The following is a 21,962-nucleotide window of genomic DNA, read 5'->3' on the forward strand; positions in this document are numbered from 1 at the left end:
TACCCCACGTCGACTTGACGCTGCCGAAGCAGCGCTGTGACGTAGCGTGCGGAGCGCTGCGCCGCTCATGCTGATGCTGCAGTTGCTAGGGCGCGTGGAGCAGACGGCGGAGGTAAACCAGATGTGCAGTGCTCCATATTTTTAATATGTGACGGACATAGTTACGTTTAGAATCGCGCTGCACGCCATCCTGCCGCTGCCCTAGTCTCGTGAATGTTGTGCAAAAACATTAATATGGCACCAGAAATAGAAATGTATATATGGTGGTTTAAGTTGCATAGTAAAATGTAGGAAAACCTATAATAGAAACAATAAACTTAAAAAGGATTAACTGGATTTTTAAAAGCCCGTAAACCCAAATTAGATGACCGTAACAAATAAAACCAATAATTATTTCATACATTTATTGACTTTTTTTCTTCTATATTGGAAAATGTTTACAGAAACTGTACCAAGCAGATGCATAGCAATGGTATCGAAGGCCGCATCCATTGAACGCAAAAAACAGAATTCCATAAAAATGATGCAAATATCAATGCGATACACGTTTTTTTTCTCATACAAATTACAAAAACATAAATGAGATATTTTCATATGCCCCGAAGCAGCAACCTAAACACACAGAACGGGTACGATGACATTTCAGCACGCCTGTACAGCGCTGCACCTCGACAATTCTTACTGCACGTTAAGGGGAAAAACACGACACGTGCGCGAGAATCAGTCGTCCGGGGATGACACGAGAAGCAGAAATAATAATTCAGCGTGCATCAGAAAGGCGGGGTTGGTTTCTTTTAGTTTAGTTTGTTTTTTTGTCCGACAAGGGTTTCAGGAGCAGAATCAGGGCTTTTCTTAGTGTTTTAGTCACATGACACAAGAGTCCACAGTGAGGTCAGGTGATGGGGAGCAGGTCCGCTGTAACAGATCCCTCCGTAGGTTGATTCCGGTGAATCATAGCATTTGAAGGACCCATTGTGCAAGCAGGGGGAGTTCCATGAAAACCACTTTCATTTATTTTCTTCTTCCAGTCAGCTTAGGGGTTGATTGTAAATGTTTGTGCCACAAACCCCCTGCCATCCACGAGCAATAGTCCAGAGAAGAAGGAAAGAGGATTGTCATCCGTTTCTCTGAAGTCAAGGGGGAGGGTGGAGGTTTGATAGTGTACGGTGGATTGTTTCACAAAATGATTGTGACAATTCATAAGTGCAACAGAGAATAACGCATCAAAAATAACGACAGGGATTGAAACAAGAACTGAAAGGAACCAAAGCAATAAAAACATTAAAAGCGTTCTAAAAAGCTAAATCCTATTGCACATTTAAAAAAATTAAAAAAGTAACAAATTTGATACAAGGGCAAAATAAAATTGGTATTGCATACAAAATGGAGGAAAAAAGATAAGAATTTTGAGTAGTTTGTAGCCATCTTTTAAGACCGCCAAATGTTCTTTTACCGAGTGCGCCCCTGAACATGTTTGATGAAGCAAACGAGAGCGATTGAAAGGATTGATTGTTTGACTTCGCCTTTTTTTCTACTTCTTCTTCTTCTTCTTTTTAAGTTTAGAGACCAATTCTTGTTGTGGTCACAACAGACGGGGCTTTTCTAAACACTGATTTTAGTCGGCTCAAAGTGCACATGGGAAAGGAAAATAAATCAAAAACATTGCTATACACTCATAAGGACGAAACATGGTAAAAAAATAATAATTAAAAAACATCCACAGCAACAGCTAAAACAAACAAAAGGGAGATTAATCAAACATGTTGTAAAACAGAAGCGGATGAGAACGCTGCATAGCTAGATTCCATTTAAAGCAATGCCATCATCAGAAAGACACACAGCAGTGAGACGGACCAAAGGACTGTACACAATCGCACTCTGACTGTTTGACGACTCGCTCCGGGAGCTTCCTGTTGCTGAGCCGAGAGGCAGGGAGCTCAGCAGACTCTGATTGTTACTACTTTTTTCTTTATTGCCCTCCTCAAGTCTTTGTCAGAGAGTCTGCGTTTTTTTTTTTTCTTTCTCTCTCACACATGCGTGTCGCCCGGCCCGCCGGCCATGCCGCCCCCCCGCAGGTAGATGGCCGAACTGGACTTGGGCCGGCTCTGGCCGTGAGGGGCCGGAGCGCGGGATGACCCGTTGTTGTTGACCTCGGGCCCCCTGGCCTCCGTGGAGATGACCCACGTGGTGGGCCGCCACTTCTTCAGGGAGTATGGCGTTTTGACGCGCTTCTTGATCTTGTCGCCGCCCGGCCCGAAGGCGCCGTCCGGCTGGACCAAGCCCTCCCCTGGAAGACATGGAGGACACTGATCAGTCCCTGCAGCTTTTTACATGAATACATTTTCAATACCTGTAAGTGGACATGCAAGTTTGTTGTTTGAAGTCTATTTAAAAAAGTCAATTTGGTGTCACATTTGGAAAAATAGTATCTTTTTAAACGCCAAATCAAAAACAAGAATGGTCCACACAGAAGCAGCCGATATCCCCTGTAGTTGGGCCGTACATTTCCCTGAATGCATCGCTCTATTCGACGTATCATTTTATAATTCAGGGTGGTTCAACGCACTTAAAAAAAGAATATGCGCTGCTTCCTATATTTAATAGCTCAAATAGCAAATCAAAATGAGTGAAAACGTCTCATGCGAGGTGTGTGGTGTCACCTAGTGAGCTCAAGTCCTGCGTGGTGAAGGACAGGTCCAGCGAGTTGGGTCTCTCGGGCCGGCGGGCTCTGGGCTGCCGGAGCAGTGCCTCCCCCCTCATGGCGACTGCAGCTTCACGCTGGGGGGTGGCGGCGAGGCCGGACCCCGACCCAGAACTCTCCCCCGCTGTCTCCCTGCTCCCCACCTCTCCCCCTTCCTCCTCTCCCGCGTCGCTCTCTCCTCCGCTCTCCCCGCCCCCCCCACCGCGGCCGGTGTTGCTGTTGTTGTTGTTTGTGTTGGTGCGGGCCGAGCGGAGGGCCGCGGCGCTCGCCGCGGCCGCTTCCCTCGGGTCGGGCCGTTCCCGCTCGCGGCTCAGGAGCGGCTCGTGCTCGTCGGGGCTCGCCGTGATGACGCCGAGGCTCAGGCGGCCGTCGTCGGACCGCAGCGCTCCCGACCCGTTCTGGATCATGCTCGATCCCCCGAAACCCGTCGCCTCGCCCGCAACCATGCCCGGGGCCCCGGCGTGCCCCTGAGCGTTGCCGCTGTTGACGTGCGCGTTGCGGAGGGCGGCCGTGTTGTTGGTGCCGCCGCCCCGGTGAGCCTCCAGCTCCGCGTTGGCGCCCGCCACTGCGGCAATGTTCATCTTTGTCCCCTCCACCTGCCGCAGGTTGGACTTCCCAGAGCGGCCAAACTTGAACCTCAGCGAGGACGACGACGACTCTTTCTTGGCGGGCTTGGTGCGCAGCGGCAGGCTGGACGGCCTCTTGGGCAAGTTCTGCTGCTTGGGCAGCGGGAAGATAGCAGCGGGCATGGGGTCGGCGGCGGCCTCCGAGGCGCCCGCAGCCTCGCTCGCCATCTTGATGAGCGGGTAGAGGAGGCTGGAGCTGCCGGGGCTCAGCGGGTCTGGGAAGCAGAACTGCTTCTGCGAGTGCTCCATCAGGTTCTCGTCGGAGCTCTCCTTCAGATTCTTGTCGACCTCCTTCGGGTCCAGCTTGGTAGTCTCCAGGTCCTCCTGGGTCAGGTGGAGGCAGACGGGCCCGGGGGCAGTCCCCGCGGGGCCCTCTGAGTCGGAGACGATGGTGGTGGTCGTGGTGGAGGTTGAGGGGCTTCCCCTGAGGCCGGCGCTTGTGCTGCTGCCCTCTGGGCTGGGTAGGCGGGTGTGGGCGTGCTGCTGGCGCTCCTGGTTGATGGAGTTCCGGTTCCTCTCTCCGGTCCCAGCGCGGCCGCCAGCCGAGCCGGCGCCGTCGGCCTGCGTGTTCTTGGCGACGCCCTCGTTCTCCTCGATGTAGGTGGACGTCTGGTCCGCGTACGGGCCCGACCGCGGCGTCATGCGGTTTCTGCCAGGAAAAGAGGGCAAAGAAGAAAAAGACCCAGAAGGGTTAAAGGGGCGACGTTCAGAAAAGAAGTGGCGTAGTGTCGGACACCGCTCCGGGTCCAAGCCTACCTCTCGTTGTGCAGCGTGGTGGACATGGGGTTCAGCGTGGGGCTGACCGACTTGGAGCGGTCCCATATGACGAGCAGCTCGGCCAGGCGCTCCTCGGCACACTGGGCCGTGAGGCGGGCCTCAGCGTCCTGGTCCCAGCAGTCCTCCATGGTCTCTTTCAGAGAGCGGACCGCCTGCAGGGGACACGGTTTGGATATTCAACGAAATGCACCACGATCACACTCGTCGCTATAGAAACAGCTCCTGGGTGTGGTTGCCCTCCCATCTCTTAAAGAGGGAATGGGAATGTATTGCTATAAATTTTAAGCTCAACAAACTAATTTATACCATGACAGAGAATTTCATAGCTTGAACATATGGAAGATTCCACCATCTGCAGAAATGAGGAATTTTAGAAGATTTAACAGATTTTTTTAAATGTTCTCTTGTAAAATGTAGTGCAGGAGAGAACATAAGTAGATATTATAGATTTCTTTATGAAGAAACACTATTGAGGACTACTGTTTTCAGAGCGCTTTAAATGATTTTTGGGATACAGGCAAAAACAAAAAAATAACCTGGAGCCTTGCAGACCAGCTGCTATAATCTAAAGAGATCTGTATCTGATCAAGGATTGGCATTTAGTATGATCGACAATAAAAACGTGATATGGGAACTTTACAAGTTATACTTGATTGAGCTTTTGTGCTGATCCTTTTTTTTGCGACTAGATATACACAGTTCTTTGACAACATCACACGCACACACACACACACACACAAACACAACGCACCAAACTGTTCTCTTTCCAGGCCTCAGGGAATTTGGGCCGCTGCTTCTCCCTAGAAACCAGGACCTGCATGTCCTCAAACGTTGGGTGGTTCCCTGCCTCCGCCTGGAAGGCCATCTGGTACTCTGGCACAGACTCTCCTGGACATGAAGACAAGGACGTTTTTTTCTCTCCACGGGGCAGAAATATTTATTACTGACTTGCATTTTGGGGTCTGCTTTGCCCAAATAACACAAATGTGTATTTAAAGGCTTTGTGCCTTCTGCCGCGTAGAAGAGGCTTACATTTTCAGTGCTGTTTGCTGGACACAAAAACAAAAAACTACGAACATGTGTGTATCTGTCTCTGTGTGTCTCTCACCAGGGAAGAGGTCAGTGCACCTCATGAAGGTCTCCCAGTAGATCAGGCCCAGGGCGTACATGTCCACCTGCTTCAGCGCCGACTCGCAGTCCCTCAGGTTCACCGCCCCTTCCAGGACCTCTGGGGCCATGTAGCGGATTGTCCCCACCTGGCGGACCGAGCCGAAGGGAAAACAAAAAAAACAAAAAAGGTTGAGGAGGGAGAGGGTGAGTCACGACTAGGAAGCAAGGGAGACGAGAGTTTCGAAAGACGCCCTAACACTCACCTCGCTGATGGCCGTGCTCTCCTCCTCGCCGTGGCGCGCCGGCCGGTTCCCTGTCAGCTTCATGGACAGGCCAAAGTCGATGATGACGCACCCACCGTCCGCCTTGACCAGGACGTTGCGGCTGTTCAGGTCCCTGTGCGACACCGCCGGCTTGTACAGGTCTTGAAGGGAAAGAGGATGAGGATAAGACAAACGGGTCGTTGCAGATTTATCCCTCATAAAACGTCAAAAACGTTGATGCCTCAAAAGATGGACTTTTGTCCTTTTGTGGCATTTGCAAATGAGCAATAATAGCCGCCAAATCCCCTCCGCACAGCTTTCCATTCCACTCATTACTTATTGTTCGGCAAAGCGAGCCGCTCTGTGATCAGACTCACGAAAACCTGCTTAATCTAATCTGCAACAATGGGATTAAGACCCCGATCACTGCGGTCTCTGCCTGCAGTGTGTTTGCTGCCCAGCAGAGGGCACATTGGAGGGAGAAGGCGTCCAGCAGCCACCATGGTTATCTGCTGCCTTAAACTATAATGCGGGTGGGGGCAGCAGCAAAATGGGGGAGGATGGAGACTGTACCGAACACATTAGACTGCAGGAAAGTTGTTTCACGGCTGAACAAACAGAATCGTCATCATTCCTCTCTCTTATCTGCACGGATGAAGAAAGCGCGAGGAGGAGCAGTCTTGAGGCTCATCTCAGTTGTCACTTCTGCCTCCTGGGACCGATTACTTTGAGCCTGCGAGTTGATACTCGCCTGTCGCAACCCCCTACTTTGTCCCTTCCTCTTGTTCTTTTGCCCTCTGTAGCTTTGGAAGTCGGTTTATAAATACCCTGGGCTGGGCTGAACACGCCATGTTTAAATGCGGAGCGCTCCAAAGCAAACAGAGCCACGTGGAGCAGCAGGGTTGTTATAGCGGACACACACACACACACACACACACAAGACTCGAGCCCAAGTAAACTGTGAGCAGTTATGTAATTAATTGTGACTGTAATCGAGTGTGTTCGGCTCAAGTTTACCTCCTTTGAAGAGCTCTGTGTGCAGGTACGCCAGGCCGCGGGTGACGGAATGAGCGAGACGGCAGCTGTTGACCCAGTCATTGGTCTGGACTCCCAGGTAGCGACTCAGAGAGCCCTGAGGGTAGGACGGGGGGGGGGGGGAAGAGTTAGTGACAAAAGCAAATGGATATACACAAGGACGTTAAACAAGGCAGAGGGGGGGAAAAGGCCAATAGAAATTAACCAGCTGCATCATTTCAAAGATCTGATAGAAGAAGACACTTGTAGTTTCCACTGGTAACAGCCATGGATGTGTGTGTAGGGAGGGACAGGTGGGGGTTGTTTTTTTTTTCCACAAGGCTCCATTTGAAACAGGCCCTCATTTAATAAGATCCTCTTTCAGGGATCTCTATGAAATTTGAACAAAAAAATCCATATTTCCAAATTTATAGCACATCTCCGACATTGGTAACTGATGGGAATTTGGAACAATGTTGAATACATGGGTTTTTTGTTTCGGTAAATTAAGATTCCAAAGAAACTTAACTCCTATTCCTCATAGTCTCTTCTGCTAGATAGGACTTTTTTTTATTAGAGTGAAGGCCGAGGCCACAAAGAGAGCAATGTGACGGAGGTGATGGGATGGAGGGTGGAGGCGGGGAAGCCTGACAACTTGTAGAAATATTATCTCGTTTATTACATTTTATCTTTCAATGGCTTGAATCAGGGCTTTTCAGAACCATGATATGGTTGTGTAAACTGAACTCTGAGTGAAGACGATGTCCTATGAGCAATGCTGAAACTCCAGAAATGATGCTGTGCATGATTCATTCGCCTAATTATCGCCCTCAGATGATGAATTCAAGATCGCCACGGCCCCGCCGCACATAGAAACAAACACAAACTTTTCTCTCAAAAACAAGCAATCACAAAGCAATGCACACATCCGCTGCTTAGGAAAATCACATTAAATCGGTTCGTTTTAATAAGATTATCATTTTGTTGAATGCATTACGTGTTTCAGTCTCCTGTCCTGCACCGCGTTTCCATGACAATAATCATTAGTGCATTGGTCTGTGATGCACAAGGGGCTCCGTTCATAAGCCTGTTCGGGGTCCGCTGACTTTTAAAGCAAATATATTCCATTATAAAGCTACGTTCCACATTAATATTTATGGTAGCGTTCCTGGGGGCTGCCGTAGGGCAGTCAGCGTCTCCTTTTGCTGCATGTTCTTTTTTTTTTGGGTGAATACATGACTTATCATTGGGGTCCATTAATCCAAAACCCCACTTATTTCTTTATTTTTTCCTCCTCCTGACCCCTTCTCTACTCTCTGCAGCAGTTGAGAATGACTGACAGGGGAAGGAACTCACAGATGGCGGCGCCCCCAACTCCTCTGGTTGTACGGTAGTCTATGAAAAAATGACTCTACTCACTCCATCAGGTAGAAATTCTAAATGAGTTCAAGCAAAATTGCTAGTTTTTTAGTCTTAAAAACGCATGGTGGTCATTTAGTCATTCATGGTCCAATTACAGTCAAAAGATGGATGCTTCAGGGCGTGGCTGCCTGCCGATTGGCTACCTGCGGCAGTACTCACATGCGGGTAGTATTCCATGACCAGCAGGTACTCCGTGCGTCCCTCCGGGCCCGTCCGCTCGTCCGCGGCGACAAAGCGGGCGATGTTGTCGTGTTCCAGCAGTGGCAGCCGGTAAATGGAGCACTCGTTGAGGAAGTTCTGCCGGTTGGCCGCCGTGAACACCTTCACCGCCACGGGCCGCTCGTCCAGAGACCCGCCGTAGACGGCGCCGTATCTGCCGCGCCCAATCAGCTGGAAAGGAGGGGAGATGCGTTTTGTAGACTCTTTTTGTGTGATTCAAGACCTTTATTTTTCTCTTGTCTCATAAAAAGAAAACAGTGTGAAATTAGATAAGACAGCCAGGTGGAGGGGAGATCGAAAAAAGCAGAAGTTGCAGGGCAGCAGCTGGGTTCAACTGCTGGAACGGCCTCGGGTCAAACCCAAATCTTGTAATTACACGGCATTGAGGTCTAAACCTTCCGCTTAAGAAAAAATAAATAAAAAAAATATTTCCACCTCTGCATCTTCCAAGTATATCTATCTGTTTGGCTAAGAAGAGACTATTTTGTCTTTGGGGAAGACGTCGTTTGGATGTGAAACAACGAGCGCTTGATAAGGCCCAAGGACGGCGCTCTGACTTGAACCTCCGCCTCCACAGATACCGCTCTGCCATCCGCCCAATAAACATCGAGAGAGGGGAGAAACAACAACGCTGTGACGTTCAGCGCTAATGGACTGCCTTCATCCAACAATGAAGACACGTCTTGCAAGAAATACTGTGTGGACTGTGTTGATATAAATATGGGGTCCTGGTTTTTTGTTTTTCTAAAGCGCTCCATACATTTTTCATCCGTCTGATCTCCCTTTTACTCTGAAAACAAACCTGCAGAGACTTGAATCCTGAGACAGACAGACCTCTCTGTGTGTGTGTGTGTTACAATGATATGACCGTTGGATACTTAGCAGCCCTATGTTTTGCGCCAGGTGCTCTAGATTCTCACCCAGTCTGTGTTTTTGGACCTAAACTATCATCTGCAACTTATTAACCTCTTTACACCTCACTTGGTCTAACCGTTTAATACTTGCATAAATAGATAAATGAATAATATTCAATAAATACTACTTTACATGTTATTTAGCTGACGCTTTTATCCAAAGCGACTTACAGTGCATTTCAACCATAGGGATACAAACTCAGAAGAACAAGAAAGTGCAAATAAGCCGATTTACAACTAGCTATAGATAAGAGCCATAAGTACAATTTAAGTGCTACAATATGGAATACTAAAATGAGTGATCAAGAAAAATACCGCTTGTGAAAAAATTGAAATGGTTTGAATTATTATTAGTGAAACAATATTCTTTTTCCCTTCTTTTTTTTCTTCCAAAGGGCTCTTCAGTAATTCATTCCAAGATGACATTGAGACGATAAACACATAAAAATACAGACAGCACACAGTAAAACATTCACCTGAAGATGGTAGGGCGTGGGTGAATAACACGATAAACTGGCTCAATTTATTAACCCTCAAAAACAATATCAAAAACATGACAAGAGCTGCCTGCTTTTCCCAAAGAATTGAGAATTCAAAATATGACAAGTATGTAATTCTAATGCCGATCAGGCATACCCGGGAAATTATGGATTTCATTGTAGATAACAAAAACATGAGCGCACAAGGAGCTCTGCTCTGCTCAGCTCTGCTGTAAAGATCTCATGTGATCTCCATAGTGCCGCCGGCACTAGACTGCCGCAGCTTCCAGAATTACAGAACGTGTTTCACACACACCTTTGAGCTCGGGCCACAGGACTCAATCGCTGTTTACACGTGCAAGGCTGCCATGGTTTTCTTCTGCATGTCACGCTGTGAGAGATAGAGCTACAGTGTCCTGAATACCTTAATTTTGACTGCAGTAATTACAACTCAGAGCCTGAATCGACGCGATTGCTAAAATTAGCCCAGTTTGAGAAGATTGTAGAGTTCCCTCCAGCTTTCACCAGTCAAATAAGCGTGTGAGCAGCACTGAAATTGCGATGTATCGCTTTGGTAGTGTGTCCATCGATTGAAGAAGTCATTATATTTGGAGAAAAGTGAAGAAGTAATTTAAAAGTCTGTCATGCTCTTGTGTACTGCCCTTTTAATCCCTTAGCCACAATTGTGTCTTTGTGTCCGAGTATCATCCTGACTCCATCGACTTCCCATCACTATATGAGCTCTCCCATATCGTGTTGTTCCGGATCTGCAGTCAGTGTGAGCGAAAAAAACCAAAACTATTTCTGTGCGCCCTGACCCGTCACTTAATGCCGTGATCGGATGATAAAAAGGTCACATTGGAAACGGCAAACGTAACCCAAGTCCTTGATGCATTTTGGCCTCTATGACTTTGGTTTCTCCTTTTAACTGCCGTTTCTCTCACACAACGAAGGGCAGTGAGAACAAATCTCTTGACTTTAAGGGTGTAAAAGATGAAGTGAGTCATCGCCACCGCTGTCAAAAAGACCATCTATGAGCTGGTGATAGAGTGTTTAACAGGGGGAGCCCGTCTGGACCCAGAGACAGAGGAACAGACAACACAAAGTGAGCACTAACCTCCAGTAGCTTCAGATTGTCCAGATCCAGAGAGCTCTCGGAGCCTGCGGCCTCCATCATATTCAGGCTGTGAAGGCCTTGCTTACCATCTCCTGTGAACACACACAAAGCAGACAATTTAACAAAATGGACTCATTTCACAAAGAGATCTTCTCAAAGTCTGCTCCTGAAGAGAAAAAGCTTTTAAAAAACGGCCTTGAATGCACCATGGCAACTTACCGCGCATCATGCGGTAACCGAAGAAGGCTGCCACGGCAACCACAGCCAGTACGGAGAGGGTTACCAGGGCGATGATTATTGTCTCCTCCTGGCGCAGTGGGCGCGGGTCTGCGAGAGAGAAGGAGGGGGGGAGACACATCAAAAACAAAAAGTAGATATCAAGGTGCAACACCTGTATGTGGGAAACTTTGATTAGTGAACAGGAAGTCAGGAGTGCCACAGCTGACCTCACACTAGGGCTATATTGAATAGTTTTTAAAAACAGAATTTGGAATGTGAATTAATATGTCATTGTAATTAATAAAATATGTAACGTATGTTGTTAAATAAAAAGAAATTACCTATACAAGTAGTTATGTCTCGTTGTATTACTTTTTCCTGTTATTGACTATTGTGGATGTGTCTAATGAGCAACCACATATTCGAATATGCTTGAATGTGTTTTTTTAAAGCAAATATTCAAATATCATTTTTGAGCAATTTTGACAGCCCTACCTCACACATCTAATTTTATTAAAGGCAGTTTCACACAAAGGCAAACATTGGGACTCTACCCTACTCTTATCCGATAGCTGCAGTCCATTTACATTACATGTCATTTAGCACTTCTATCCACACACACTTCTATCCAAAGCGACTTACAATAAGTGCATTTCAACTATACGGATACAAACTCAAGAATAACAAGAAACAAGAAAGTGCAATTTCATCAAATAACCCGATTTACAACTTGTTATAGATAAGAGCCATTATAAGTAAAATTTAAGTGCTACAATTTGTTCGTGGTTTTAATCAAGGTAAAGTCGTTGTATGAAACGTTGTTCAAACTAAGCAACATAAAAATAAATCATAATAATCATGATTCCAATCAGATAATATACCTATTCTGTAAAATCAAGACCTCTAGTATTTAAATTGGTTAACTTTCCTTTACCTCTCCTCACCTTTCAGCCCTGAATTTCATCATCCGAGCTTCTTGGCTCGAGATCACACAACGGTTTCCTGCTTCTAATAATACTGCCACCAATCTGCCCAGACATGTTGGGAGTTAACAGAGCACAAACCGGATCTAACAACAGATAAAGCACAACCCCGACCACGCCGGTCCACCGATCAATCAAACCGCCCTCTCCTCCCCCCCCCGACTTTCCGCTGACGTCGGTCTCGCCGTCGGGAGCAGACCGACTCAAGAGCAGACGGCGTGTAATCCGAGGAATGCAGAGAGACGACGTTGAACGTGCGGCAGGATGCATAAAGAACCGCCCCCTACTGAGACACACACACACACACACACACTCACGCTGAGATCATCGGCTGCGAGGGCGGAGGAAGAGGAGGGCGTGAGAGAGAAAGTGGCTACAACGGGGGCGACCGGGCTGAGGTCAAACATCCGGCCATTGATAATTTGGGATTCCAGGAAAACAGTGTGGGTTTCTGCCACTATTTTCACCTTTTAGTTACTTATCTTACGATACATGGCAGAGGAGTTATGAGTTTCTAAAGACTGACCCCTGAGTCCCTTTATATTTATGGAAAGGACAACACGAAAGACTTTTTGCCAACAGGAGGCTTCTGACGGTCAGCTGACTATCGGCCGTTGAATAAAAGAAAGAGGTAGCATGAATAACAGTTAACGCACTACAAAAGAAGCCCATTGGATATCATCCATTGTGTGTCTACATTGTTTTTTTTCTTACAAGGTGTCTGTGCCGTCGTGGGGCTGGGCAGGGGGAAGTCCTCTGTGAAGTTGACGTTGCACATGTCGCTGCCGCAGCAGCAGAAGTGGTACGTCCCATTCTGGATCTGCGGCGGGAGGTTGGTCACCACGCAGCGGTCTTCGCGGCAACCATGGTGGTCGCCCAGGTGGGGCCAGCAGCCTGACAGGGAGGGGGCGACGGGTTACAATTATCGCGAAGACCAGCAATTTATGGGATTTTTCTAAACATCTCCTCATACAACGGATACAACGGCTGCAGAAGTGCTTGGAACAGTAGAAATGTGACACCCTCCCCCCAGACAACAGTGTCACAGGTTGTGAATTCAAGGATCGCTCCAGGTCGTACCTTGTTTGACCAGTCGCACCTCGCCCGGAAGACTCTTCTCCCACAGGCCGAAGCAGTGGCTGCCCTTGGCGCAGTAGATGGTGGTGTTCTCCGGGGAGACGCGACCTTCGCCCCCCGCAACTCGGTCCACCTCCCACTGCTGGTGCTGGTCGGTGAAGGCGCACTCCCTCTCCTCGCCCTGCGCCGCTGTGGGGGGAGACAGAGCAGAGCGGGGAAATTATACGAATCTGTGCTCATTTGTTTATTATCAAAACATAGAAGTGACACACTTTAATAATAAAACACATTTTAAAAAGGTGCTTTTTGTTGAAGGAACCAGTGCCGACAGCCAGAATGTGACGTGAAATGTTTGACGTGTGACAGTTTGATCGTGGAGAATAGCTAGATTGTTTGTGTACACAGCTATTCCAGATAAGGTAAACACGATGTGCTAGCTTGTTTCCCCTCACTCCCAGCTCCTCCCTTCCTTCATCCGGGAAGGGGGTGGCGGCGGTGTTGAGGGGGAGGGTCTGTTATGGAGGGGGTGGAGGGACGGCGGCTGACTGTGCCCTGCCCCAAGGTCAAGCTTGCCTGTGTGGGCAGAGGGTGACGCGATGAAGCGGTGGCTCGGCGCCAGCTTTCCTCCTCTGCTCCCATGCTCAGATAACGCTATCAACCCCCCCCCCGCCACCCCCACCCCAGGCCTACTGTGGGCCTCGGGCCACCGACTCTGCCTACGGAGGAGGGGGGGGAGGGTGCGCTGTGTTCATGCCGAGTGGGCGAGAACTTCAAACTGAGGGTTAAGTAAGTGGAGGAATTTTCACTTTTTCTTTGGACAAGGAAACTGGCTGGGGTCAGATTGGGGCGGATGATACATGCAACGAACAATTATCACACAACTGTAGTTGTTCTCAGAAAGGCAATGAAAATAACAATAACCCTCCATCAAGACTATGATAAATAAATACCACAGATTTAAAAGAAAAAGATTGCCGTCTCTGAGAACTGCCTCCGCTTTACTGCAAGCTGAAATGACTAAAGAACTATGATTTTCCCAAAAAGGAACACCACCTCTACAATTAAAGCACAACACTACAGGGGAGACGTGACGTGGCACATATTCATTTATATTTTCACAACCTGTCTGTGGTGCTTACAGAGGATCTGCACCATTGGACTCCGGCAGCTGATTAAAACATTTTAAAAGGAAGACACAGGGCAAACAGCCGTTGTCCGATCATAAATTTGCAACCCTAAATACACACAGCCAAACCTTTCCAAAAACAAAAACAAAAGCGAAGTGGATTAAACGCTTGTTTGCTTCAGCGTCAGCTACAAGGGTTATAATAGCACATCTAGCTCATGCTGGTAACACAGCGTTACTTCCAGAGGAAGGGTCATTTCAAATCAGTCACCCAGAAGAGCCAGCCTGCTGTCACAATAACAATTGCTGGATATATATATTGTCCAAGAAATCATTGCAATAGACAACATTGGCATTTATTTAAAAACCATTCCTTCACAACGATAAAATAGTATCATAAAACAAGTACATCTTCTAAAAATGAGAACAAACTTTGGAACTTATATTGGAATGAGTAAGATGTACACATATGAAAGAACCACTCAATCTAGTGAATAAAACATACTCTCTGGCTTTGTTAACTAAGAATGGCAGTTAACTCCATAAAATCCATTATTGGCAACATCCTGCCATTCAGTCTCTTAATGACGATGAATCGAAAACATTACATCTTTGAGGTTGTGTCCGTGCATTCTACGATAAGACATTATAGTACATACATAATCCTGTGACAGTCCTTCATGCAAACAAGTTAAAACAGCATTTTCAACCAATGTTCAAGAAGCTAACGTTATCTTAAATCGCTATTGCTATCATCAGCAGTAGGCTTTGGCTTTAACAATGATCACGTCCACCTCAGCCAAGCTTCCTTTCTTATTATCCACACCGCGGGAGTACAGGAGGGCTGCAGAAGTGAGGACAAGGCGTAGAGGAACTCCATCGCAGGAGGAGAAACATAAAATAAACAATCAAAGGAAGTGCAGAGCCGGAGACAACACCCACGGACTGCCGGACAAACCTTACAAACCAGGATCGGAAAACACAAATCCAGTATCTCCGCTTTCCCCTCAAAGCTGGCCAGATACAGTGAGCCGACATAAATTATTAATGTGTTCACCTACAGTTCAGGGCTATGAAATGGAGAAACCCCAATAATGATACCTGGTCTCACAGAGCCTCCTCGCAAAAAGGAAGCAGACACTGCATATAAAAAAAGGACGTAACGTCTGGAGTTCTATCTGGAAATTGTTTAAGGAAATTCTTTCAAGTGTGAGCAGCAGAGCGCTAATGGGGCTTTGATTTACTAAATAGTCAGTCAATTCTAATATTGTACAATCTCAATATTGGGGGGAATGTTAAAGTTTTCACATCAATATAGAATAACTACAGAGGGGGGACTTTGTTGAATAAAACTAACAAAAGGACTATGTTGAGTACATGGGAATTGGAATTTAATTATAGTAAATAATATATGAACAATAAAAACATCTTTGGTATTTGTTTCATCCCAAATAACACAAAACATGTGAAACGCTAAGCAACACAGAGCCGCATGGGATGGAGCTCTAACCTCCGGCACTCTCAACTGGGCTTTGCGCATTTGAAATCAGAGTCCCGGGAGCACTCCTTTAGTCATGTTTCATTGGTTCGTCTGCCACTCCGCTAGGCCCGCCGCGCTCGGCCGTCTCCACTGACAATCTCGTTTTCCTTTTGCGAGCCATTTCCGGTTGGACGCCAATCTCTTTTATTTACCTCTGATTGGACGTGGCGGGGCCTCTGTCCCCGGTTCTGACCGGTGGAGCGATCATGGCTTGCACTGCAGGGTTTGGGATTGTGGGTCAGAGTATGCAGGCAAGGCCAGTGTAGCGAGAGAGAGGGAGAGAGGGGAGAAGGGGGAGAGCGAGGGAAGTCATATCAAAAGGCCTCGGAGTAGTTTTCTGCCCCGAGCCTGTTCATTGGATAACGGTGGGCACTGCTCAGTGTTTACCCATGGCCCAGTTATTTGCTAATCTCCCCCCCTCCCCCCCTCTAAGCCTCCTCCCCCAATTGGCCTTCAGTGCACCCTCCCACTTCCAGTCTTTCCCCTTCCACCTCAGCCCTTGCTGCTAAAAAACAACAGCGATCTAATCTGGCTGCCAAGGCCCATCGGGAGAGATAAAAGATGCAGCGCTCTTAGATTTGATTAAAAACAGTCTCTACCAGCAACCGGTTCCGAGTTTGAGTCCAGGATTGGAGGCAGGGACACGGGGGGATAGAGTGGACGGGGGGCACGGAGGCAGGTGTCAGCCCTAGTCGTACCTGCGACCTGCTGTTTCTTGGGTGCACGCTTGTACGGATGTGTTTCTGGAGTATTTGCTGACACCCCCAATTTTCCCCAAGTCAAGTTTTAAAGATGTGGGGGGTGGAGGGGTCAAAATGGCCTGAGTGGGCTTTAATCTGTCCCATCTGTTGCCTCAGGACTGCCCCCCCCCCACCAGCCCCCCTCTCAAAAACACCACCACTCAGTCTGGATCTGTCTGAGTCTGGTACAGTTATGCTAATCCTGAGGCTTACGCTATCCCTCAAAGCTTAGCGCCCTCCATTATTGACCACGATGCATTTACACAGAATGTACCCCTCCCCTTCCCTCCCCTCTTATACCTCAACTTTCCCAAATATGCCATGAAAACACAGATGACGGCGCGGGGTTGTGTACCCCGTCCCACCACTGGGGACGGGTGGGGGCGGGGGGGGGGGGGGGATAATCTCTGATTATTTCTGAGCAAGCAAAAGTTGGGTGTCAAGCGGCGTCTGAATTTGGGCTTTGTTTATGGCGAGGTCTCTTCCTCGTTGAATAAGGGAACAGCCGCTGCTTCGCTGCGGTGACAGAGTAGCTCGACAGGCTGCGCAGCCGGCGGTTGTCTGGCATGACGGGGCTTCACCTGTTCAGGGGGAGCAGACCGCTCCCGTCAACCAAGGCCTTGTGGTAAGAAATAAAACAAAAAACAGGAGAGCTAAAACAATCAAGACGAGGAGTCGATTGTCGAGTAAAACGCGTGGGAAGGTATTTTTGAACATTGAAACTGAATTTCTCTTTGCGGTTCTGGAGAGCTTAGCGGTAAAAAGTCACAGTGCTGCACTGGGCTTTTAGAAGTATTATGGGGCACATTCCCCTTTTCTCAATTCCTAATTCAGTTCAACATAATTCCATTTCTAATATCCATTTCACAACTGTATTTAAGTTTCTCACAAAAAAAACTTCCTTCATCTCAACGTCAACGCTGATCTGTTGTTGCGTTATTGGGGAAAATAGGCCGATCCTTAACAGTCACCCCACCAGCACCTATGGAACCTTTTCTTTCTTTATTTTATATTTAAATAATTAAAAAAAACTTAATGAGGGGAGACCTGTTAACTTTTATTTGCTGTAGAATATTAGAATGCATCCCTTTATCCTGCTGCCAAGTGTGTTCAAACATCCGAACTGGGACGCCGCTCCTAAAAATTGAATGAGCAGCTCATACTACGTCCGTCTGGGTGCTCTGGATTCCAAGCTGTAGGCATCCCATAATAAATAAGTGATACTCGGGGCTACAAATAACACAGGAAAGCAGTTCAAGTGTTAAACGCCACGGTTAAACACACAAACACACCATCTTAATCCTATGTTTCAGCTGGAATGATATTGTGCATTAAAGGCCTAATAGCACAAAAATAAAAAAACATGTCCGAAGATATAACAACAAATGATTGAAGTGATAAGACTAATATTTTTAGAAAGCATTTAACCGTGAAAATACTTTAAAAAAAAGCTCATCCACACTTGGAGCGTCATTTGGGGTCTTTTGTGCACTCTGGACTCGTTGTCTCTGCTGGTTAAGACTTTTCTGTGCTAATCAGAGGCTGTCACCCTGACTTACCATCTCAAAGCTGCACCTTTTGTTTTCTACAACATCCACTAATTTCCCCTCTTTGCCAAAGCAGAAGGCCTCGGCTGAACACTGTCCTATTGTAATCCTGCATTTTTATTCCCCGTAATTTTTATTTTTTACCTTTACTCACAACTCAAACCAAGGTACGAAGAAACGCGGACATTGATTTTTTTAATCTAATAGCGTACCAGGCTAGCTGTTATTAGGGAGCAAAACACCCCCCCCCCCCCCCCTCCCCTCCCTCTCTGGCATCTACCGGTCTGTTTGTTCCTGCAGTTAGTGTCATTCCATCTCGCCAAAGAAAAAGATGTGGACAGAGTGCAGAATGTTGCGGAGCCAAACGTGGGTGCCGTGCTTTTTGTAATCCTTCGGCGTCTGAAACAACTGCTTGATTTCCGGTCTAAATTGTATTACATCTATTTCCGATTCTACACGCTTGTTGGTTGGACAACTGATTTTAGCATTTTTTACGAACCACTTTAAGCCATTTACCGGCCTTGTGGTATTTATAGGAGGACACAGACTGTGATTTAGAGACAGCAGACGGGCCCGGAGAGCTTAAGGTGGTACGGCTCTGTGTTTGTGGGTAGGTGGGGTGGATTTGGGCAAATCAATGTTGTTGATTGAAACACTCAATGGATGACGAAGGTAAACGTTGGCTGGAATTATAGTGAACAGCATACGACGGAGGCATCCTTTACAAACTGATATGTTTTTGGTTTCTGAATAGTTAGTCGGACAACACCAGATTTGTGAAGCAGTCACCTTTCTTGGACCATTTCATTGACAGTGAAGGTCCAATAAAAAGAGCACTACTGATTTAGCATTGCACGACTTATAAAATAAAAAATATAGAAATGATGATCGCAAATCTCTGAACAACCAAATTTTTTTTTTTTTATTATCCCACAGTCTCTTTTTGACTAACCTAACGCCTTACTTGACCCATAATGCAACTGCATCAGCTAAAGGCGCTAAACTCGCCGCGGCTAACACCTTTTCGGCTTCAACCGTCGAGGACGTTCGTACAAATTCTCCAAATATGCAGCGGAACTTTCCGAAAAGCGCCGCGTCCTGTACCATCAGTGTTGCAACCCATAAATACATAAAGCAGATCTCAGCCCTTTGTTTCAGGGTCTCAAACTGCCTCAGCTGAGACGTCACCCGGGGTAAATTCCTGAGCGGGCCTCGTGCTCGGCATTCTAGCTATCCGGAATCATCCTAAATGCGGTCGTCATTTAACATATCGCTGATTAAATGCCAATTGAACCACAGCTAAAAACTTGCTCTCATTTCCCTTAATTTGCAATAAATAAAATCCATTTTCTTTTTGGTGCTCCAAGTATAGGACTTCTTTAATCCTTGTTGGAGACCCTCAGAAGCCTCCAGCTCACCTGGGATAATGGGGCCCTTAATATGGGGCCTTGTGGCGCTACAAGTCAATCTCTACCCGGGGAGGATTGTTTGGGTTGTGAGGATCTAAACATACCTACTGAACAGGTCACGCCGAAAGGAAGCATCCGTTTTGGTGGACACCTACGCACTAACTAACTAGAGGTAAAAGCTGATGGGAGGATAGGAGGTGAATAAAATGTTGAATAAAAAAAGTTCTGCTGAATGTTTCTGTTTGGACTGAAAATAATAGATCAACTCTCCAACCGCCATCCGCCACCCCCCCACACATCTCCCCGGTAAATGCATCGTGTCCCGCTGTATCGGCTGAATCACTCCTTTGCCTGACTCATCTACTCACTTCAGGTTAAAAGCAGCAGACTTCCCTTCTGTTTTTGTTCCACCTCCTAAATCCAAGGATAGAAAAACAACAACAACAACAACAGTCCTCGCTGTGCATTCTTTATCAAAGCGTAAATCCAAAATTAAAAAAAAGACACTTGTCTGTTGGATGTAACCTGTTCATTTAAATTCTGTGCCAACACAAACATCACTCTCTCAAAAGAAATAGTTACAAAAACAACCCTCTCTCTCACACACACACACCATTATTAAGAAGCCATTTCACGTGACTGACAGGCGGACCAGGCCTCACGCACGCACATTAAACTTCTATCACCTAACTGACCCATCTTGTAAAATACCTTTCCTGTCTTCCCACACATTCCAACCCCCCCCCTCTCTCATGACCCCCCCTCTCTGACACACCGCTCCTCCATCCCTTGTGCAGCCCAGGGCTCCTATCTTATCATGCTCAAGGTCTCACAGAAGCCTGGCTTCAGCCCAAAAGTCTTAAACAGGGGCACAACTTGGCAGAAGGGAGGGGGGGGGGACGGGACTGCGGTATGTTGGGCAGTGTTTTTCCAGGCCTTTGTACACAGAACGATGAGGGGGAGAAAGGGGAGCAGGGTCTCAGCTCCGCTACTCGCTTCTGTGTCTAAGGAGGTTTGACCTATGCAGACCACTGCAGAAATTGAGCCAGAGGGATAACAAGATTGTTAAAAAAGGGGGGAACGGATAGGAACATGTGGGGAGGAAAAAAGGATCTATAATGAGGACAATCTGCACGACATACACAATCATTATGTTACGCATATTTTGAATATTGGCTGATTTAAAATCAAGCCACACCATCCCCACCAAAGCAGGCTGAGCGGACCAGACACAGGCAGCAGCCCAAAGGGGTAAGCATCAAATATTCATGAGAAGTACATTTACCTCTTTCAAATAGAATACAAAATAACAATTCCCCAATAAGCCACTTACCGGCAACAGAAGTCAGGAGAATCGTCAGGCAGAACCCACATTTAGCGAGTGATTTCATCGTGATTTGGCCCACGGCCATGACAGCGCACGGCCAGACGTTGGTCTCCTAGTTCGAGTCTTCTTCTACTTCCTTCTGGTCCTCTTGTTTCGCGGGCGCCACTGTCTTTTTTTCAACCCTTTTTTCCCTCTTCACGTCAGCTCAATAACTTGAACAGAGTTCTCAGCCACGGGAAACATTTAATACATATGTGGAAAACAAAACAAAAAAACGGAGCGTGGTTGTATTTGGCGTACGTGTATTGATAAGTCCCATTTACCGCCGGTAAAAGTTGGTCCCGTTATCGACCCCCGCACGGACCGGACAGATGCCCCAAGCAGCTAACGCCTTTGCCGGATCTGCCGTCTACAACTAGCCAGCCGACGACGTCCATGTCTGCTAGCTCGCATGCTAGCTGCCTCGGGGGGGGGGGGGGGAGACTGTCTGGTGCTAAAAAACTTGGCCAAAGAAGATAAATAGTGCAAAAAATAGCCGTCGCACAACTAGTTGGTGTAAACGCAGACCATTGTAAGCCAGACGCTTAAATACATATATATATTTTTAAAAAGAGTCCACCCTTTCGACACCAGTGGGGAATTCGGCAAAAAATCGTTAGCCAGTTAGCTCGGTTAGGTCACAAGCTGTCTGCTACAGACGCTCACCGATGTTAGCCTATCAGCTAGCCAGTTAGTTCTCCGCGTCCCGTCTCATTTCATCTCCGCTGAGGATCGGGAGAAAAAAAAACACAAGTCAACGGCGCCAACAGTGAGCTTTTTCTGTTTTGCGGCGGGCGGAGATTTTTACACCCATTCTGACAGACGATGGGGTGAGGAATTGGATATCTCTTGGTTTGATCTTCCCCGAGGCAGTCGGCGGCGTTTGGCATTGACGCTTTGGATCTCCGCTGGGCAGGCAGACAGACAGACAGGGCGGCTGGGAACGCCTCGTTTGCAGGCTTGTCTGGACCGCTCGTCTCTGGTATCGGGTTGCTGTTGGGGGTGGAGGACCGTCCTACACAGTAGGTAGGCGGGGGGATGCAGCGCCGCTGTGCGGCAGACTGTGGACATAACACCAACCGGGAAGCATATGGTGCCTTCAGGTACTCGATGCAAGTGTGCGGGTTATTTTTGTTCCAGTTTAACGTAAACAATGTTAAGCTTGACTCATGGTGAGCAAGCTCTGTGAAATATCTTCAGTAATCTCATTGTAACCTGCAGGGGAAGTGCTGTTTCTATATGTGTGCTATAATGTCTTGGTAATGGTATTTGTCAGAGAGGGAGGCAAAACTTTTAAAAACATGTCAATAGTC

The 21,962-nt window shown here is 47.2% G+C and overlaps 1 protein-coding gene across 1 annotated transcript; it reads right to left on the minus strand.

Annotated features, from left to right (window-relative positions):
* Positions 1 to 1,535: 1,535 nt before the first annotated feature.
* Positions 1,536 to 21,690, minus strand: LOC119218503 (bone morphogenetic protein receptor type-2-like). The gene is made up of 13 exons (XM_037473004.2): positions 20,617 to 21,690; positions 12,925 to 13,110; positions 12,559 to 12,738; positions 10,862 to 10,969; positions 10,643 to 10,734; positions 8,073 to 8,303; positions 6,495 to 6,609; positions 5,478 to 5,638; positions 5,213 to 5,360; positions 4,856 to 4,992; positions 4,084 to 4,256; positions 2,661 to 3,976; positions 1,536 to 2,287 (listed from the first exon to the last, which is right to left on the minus strand). The coding sequence occupies exons 1-13, from the start codon at positions 20,693 to 20,695 to the stop codon at positions 2,028 to 2,030; spliced, it is 3,186 nt and encodes a 1,061-aa protein (XP_037328901.2). The 5' UTR covers positions 20,696 to 21,690; the 3' UTR covers positions 1,536 to 2,027.
* Positions 21,691 to 21,962: the final 272 nt, after the last annotated feature.

Source organism: Pungitius pungitius, chromosome 3, assembly GCF_949316345.1.
Source record: "Pungitius pungitius chromosome 3, fPunPun2.1, whole genome shotgun sequence".
NCBI classification, from domain to species: Eukaryota; Metazoa; Chordata; class Actinopteri; order Perciformes; family Gasterosteidae; genus Pungitius; species Pungitius pungitius.

Excerpts from the sequence above, each read along its gene's own strand:
- LOC119218503 (XM_037473004.2), bottom strand. The coding sequence starts at position 20,695 with ATGGCCGTGGGCCAAATCACGATGAAATCACTCGCTAAATGTGGGTTC. Across the intron at positions 12,739-12,924 it reads GGTGCGACTGGTCAAACAAG|GCTGCTGGCCCCACCTGGGC; the intron begins GTACGACCTGGA and ends CCTCCCTGTCAG. Across the intron at positions 10,970-12,558 it reads CACGACGGCACAGACACCTT|ACCCGCGCCCACTGCGCCAG; the intron begins GTAAGAAAAAAA and ends TCTCTCTCGCAG.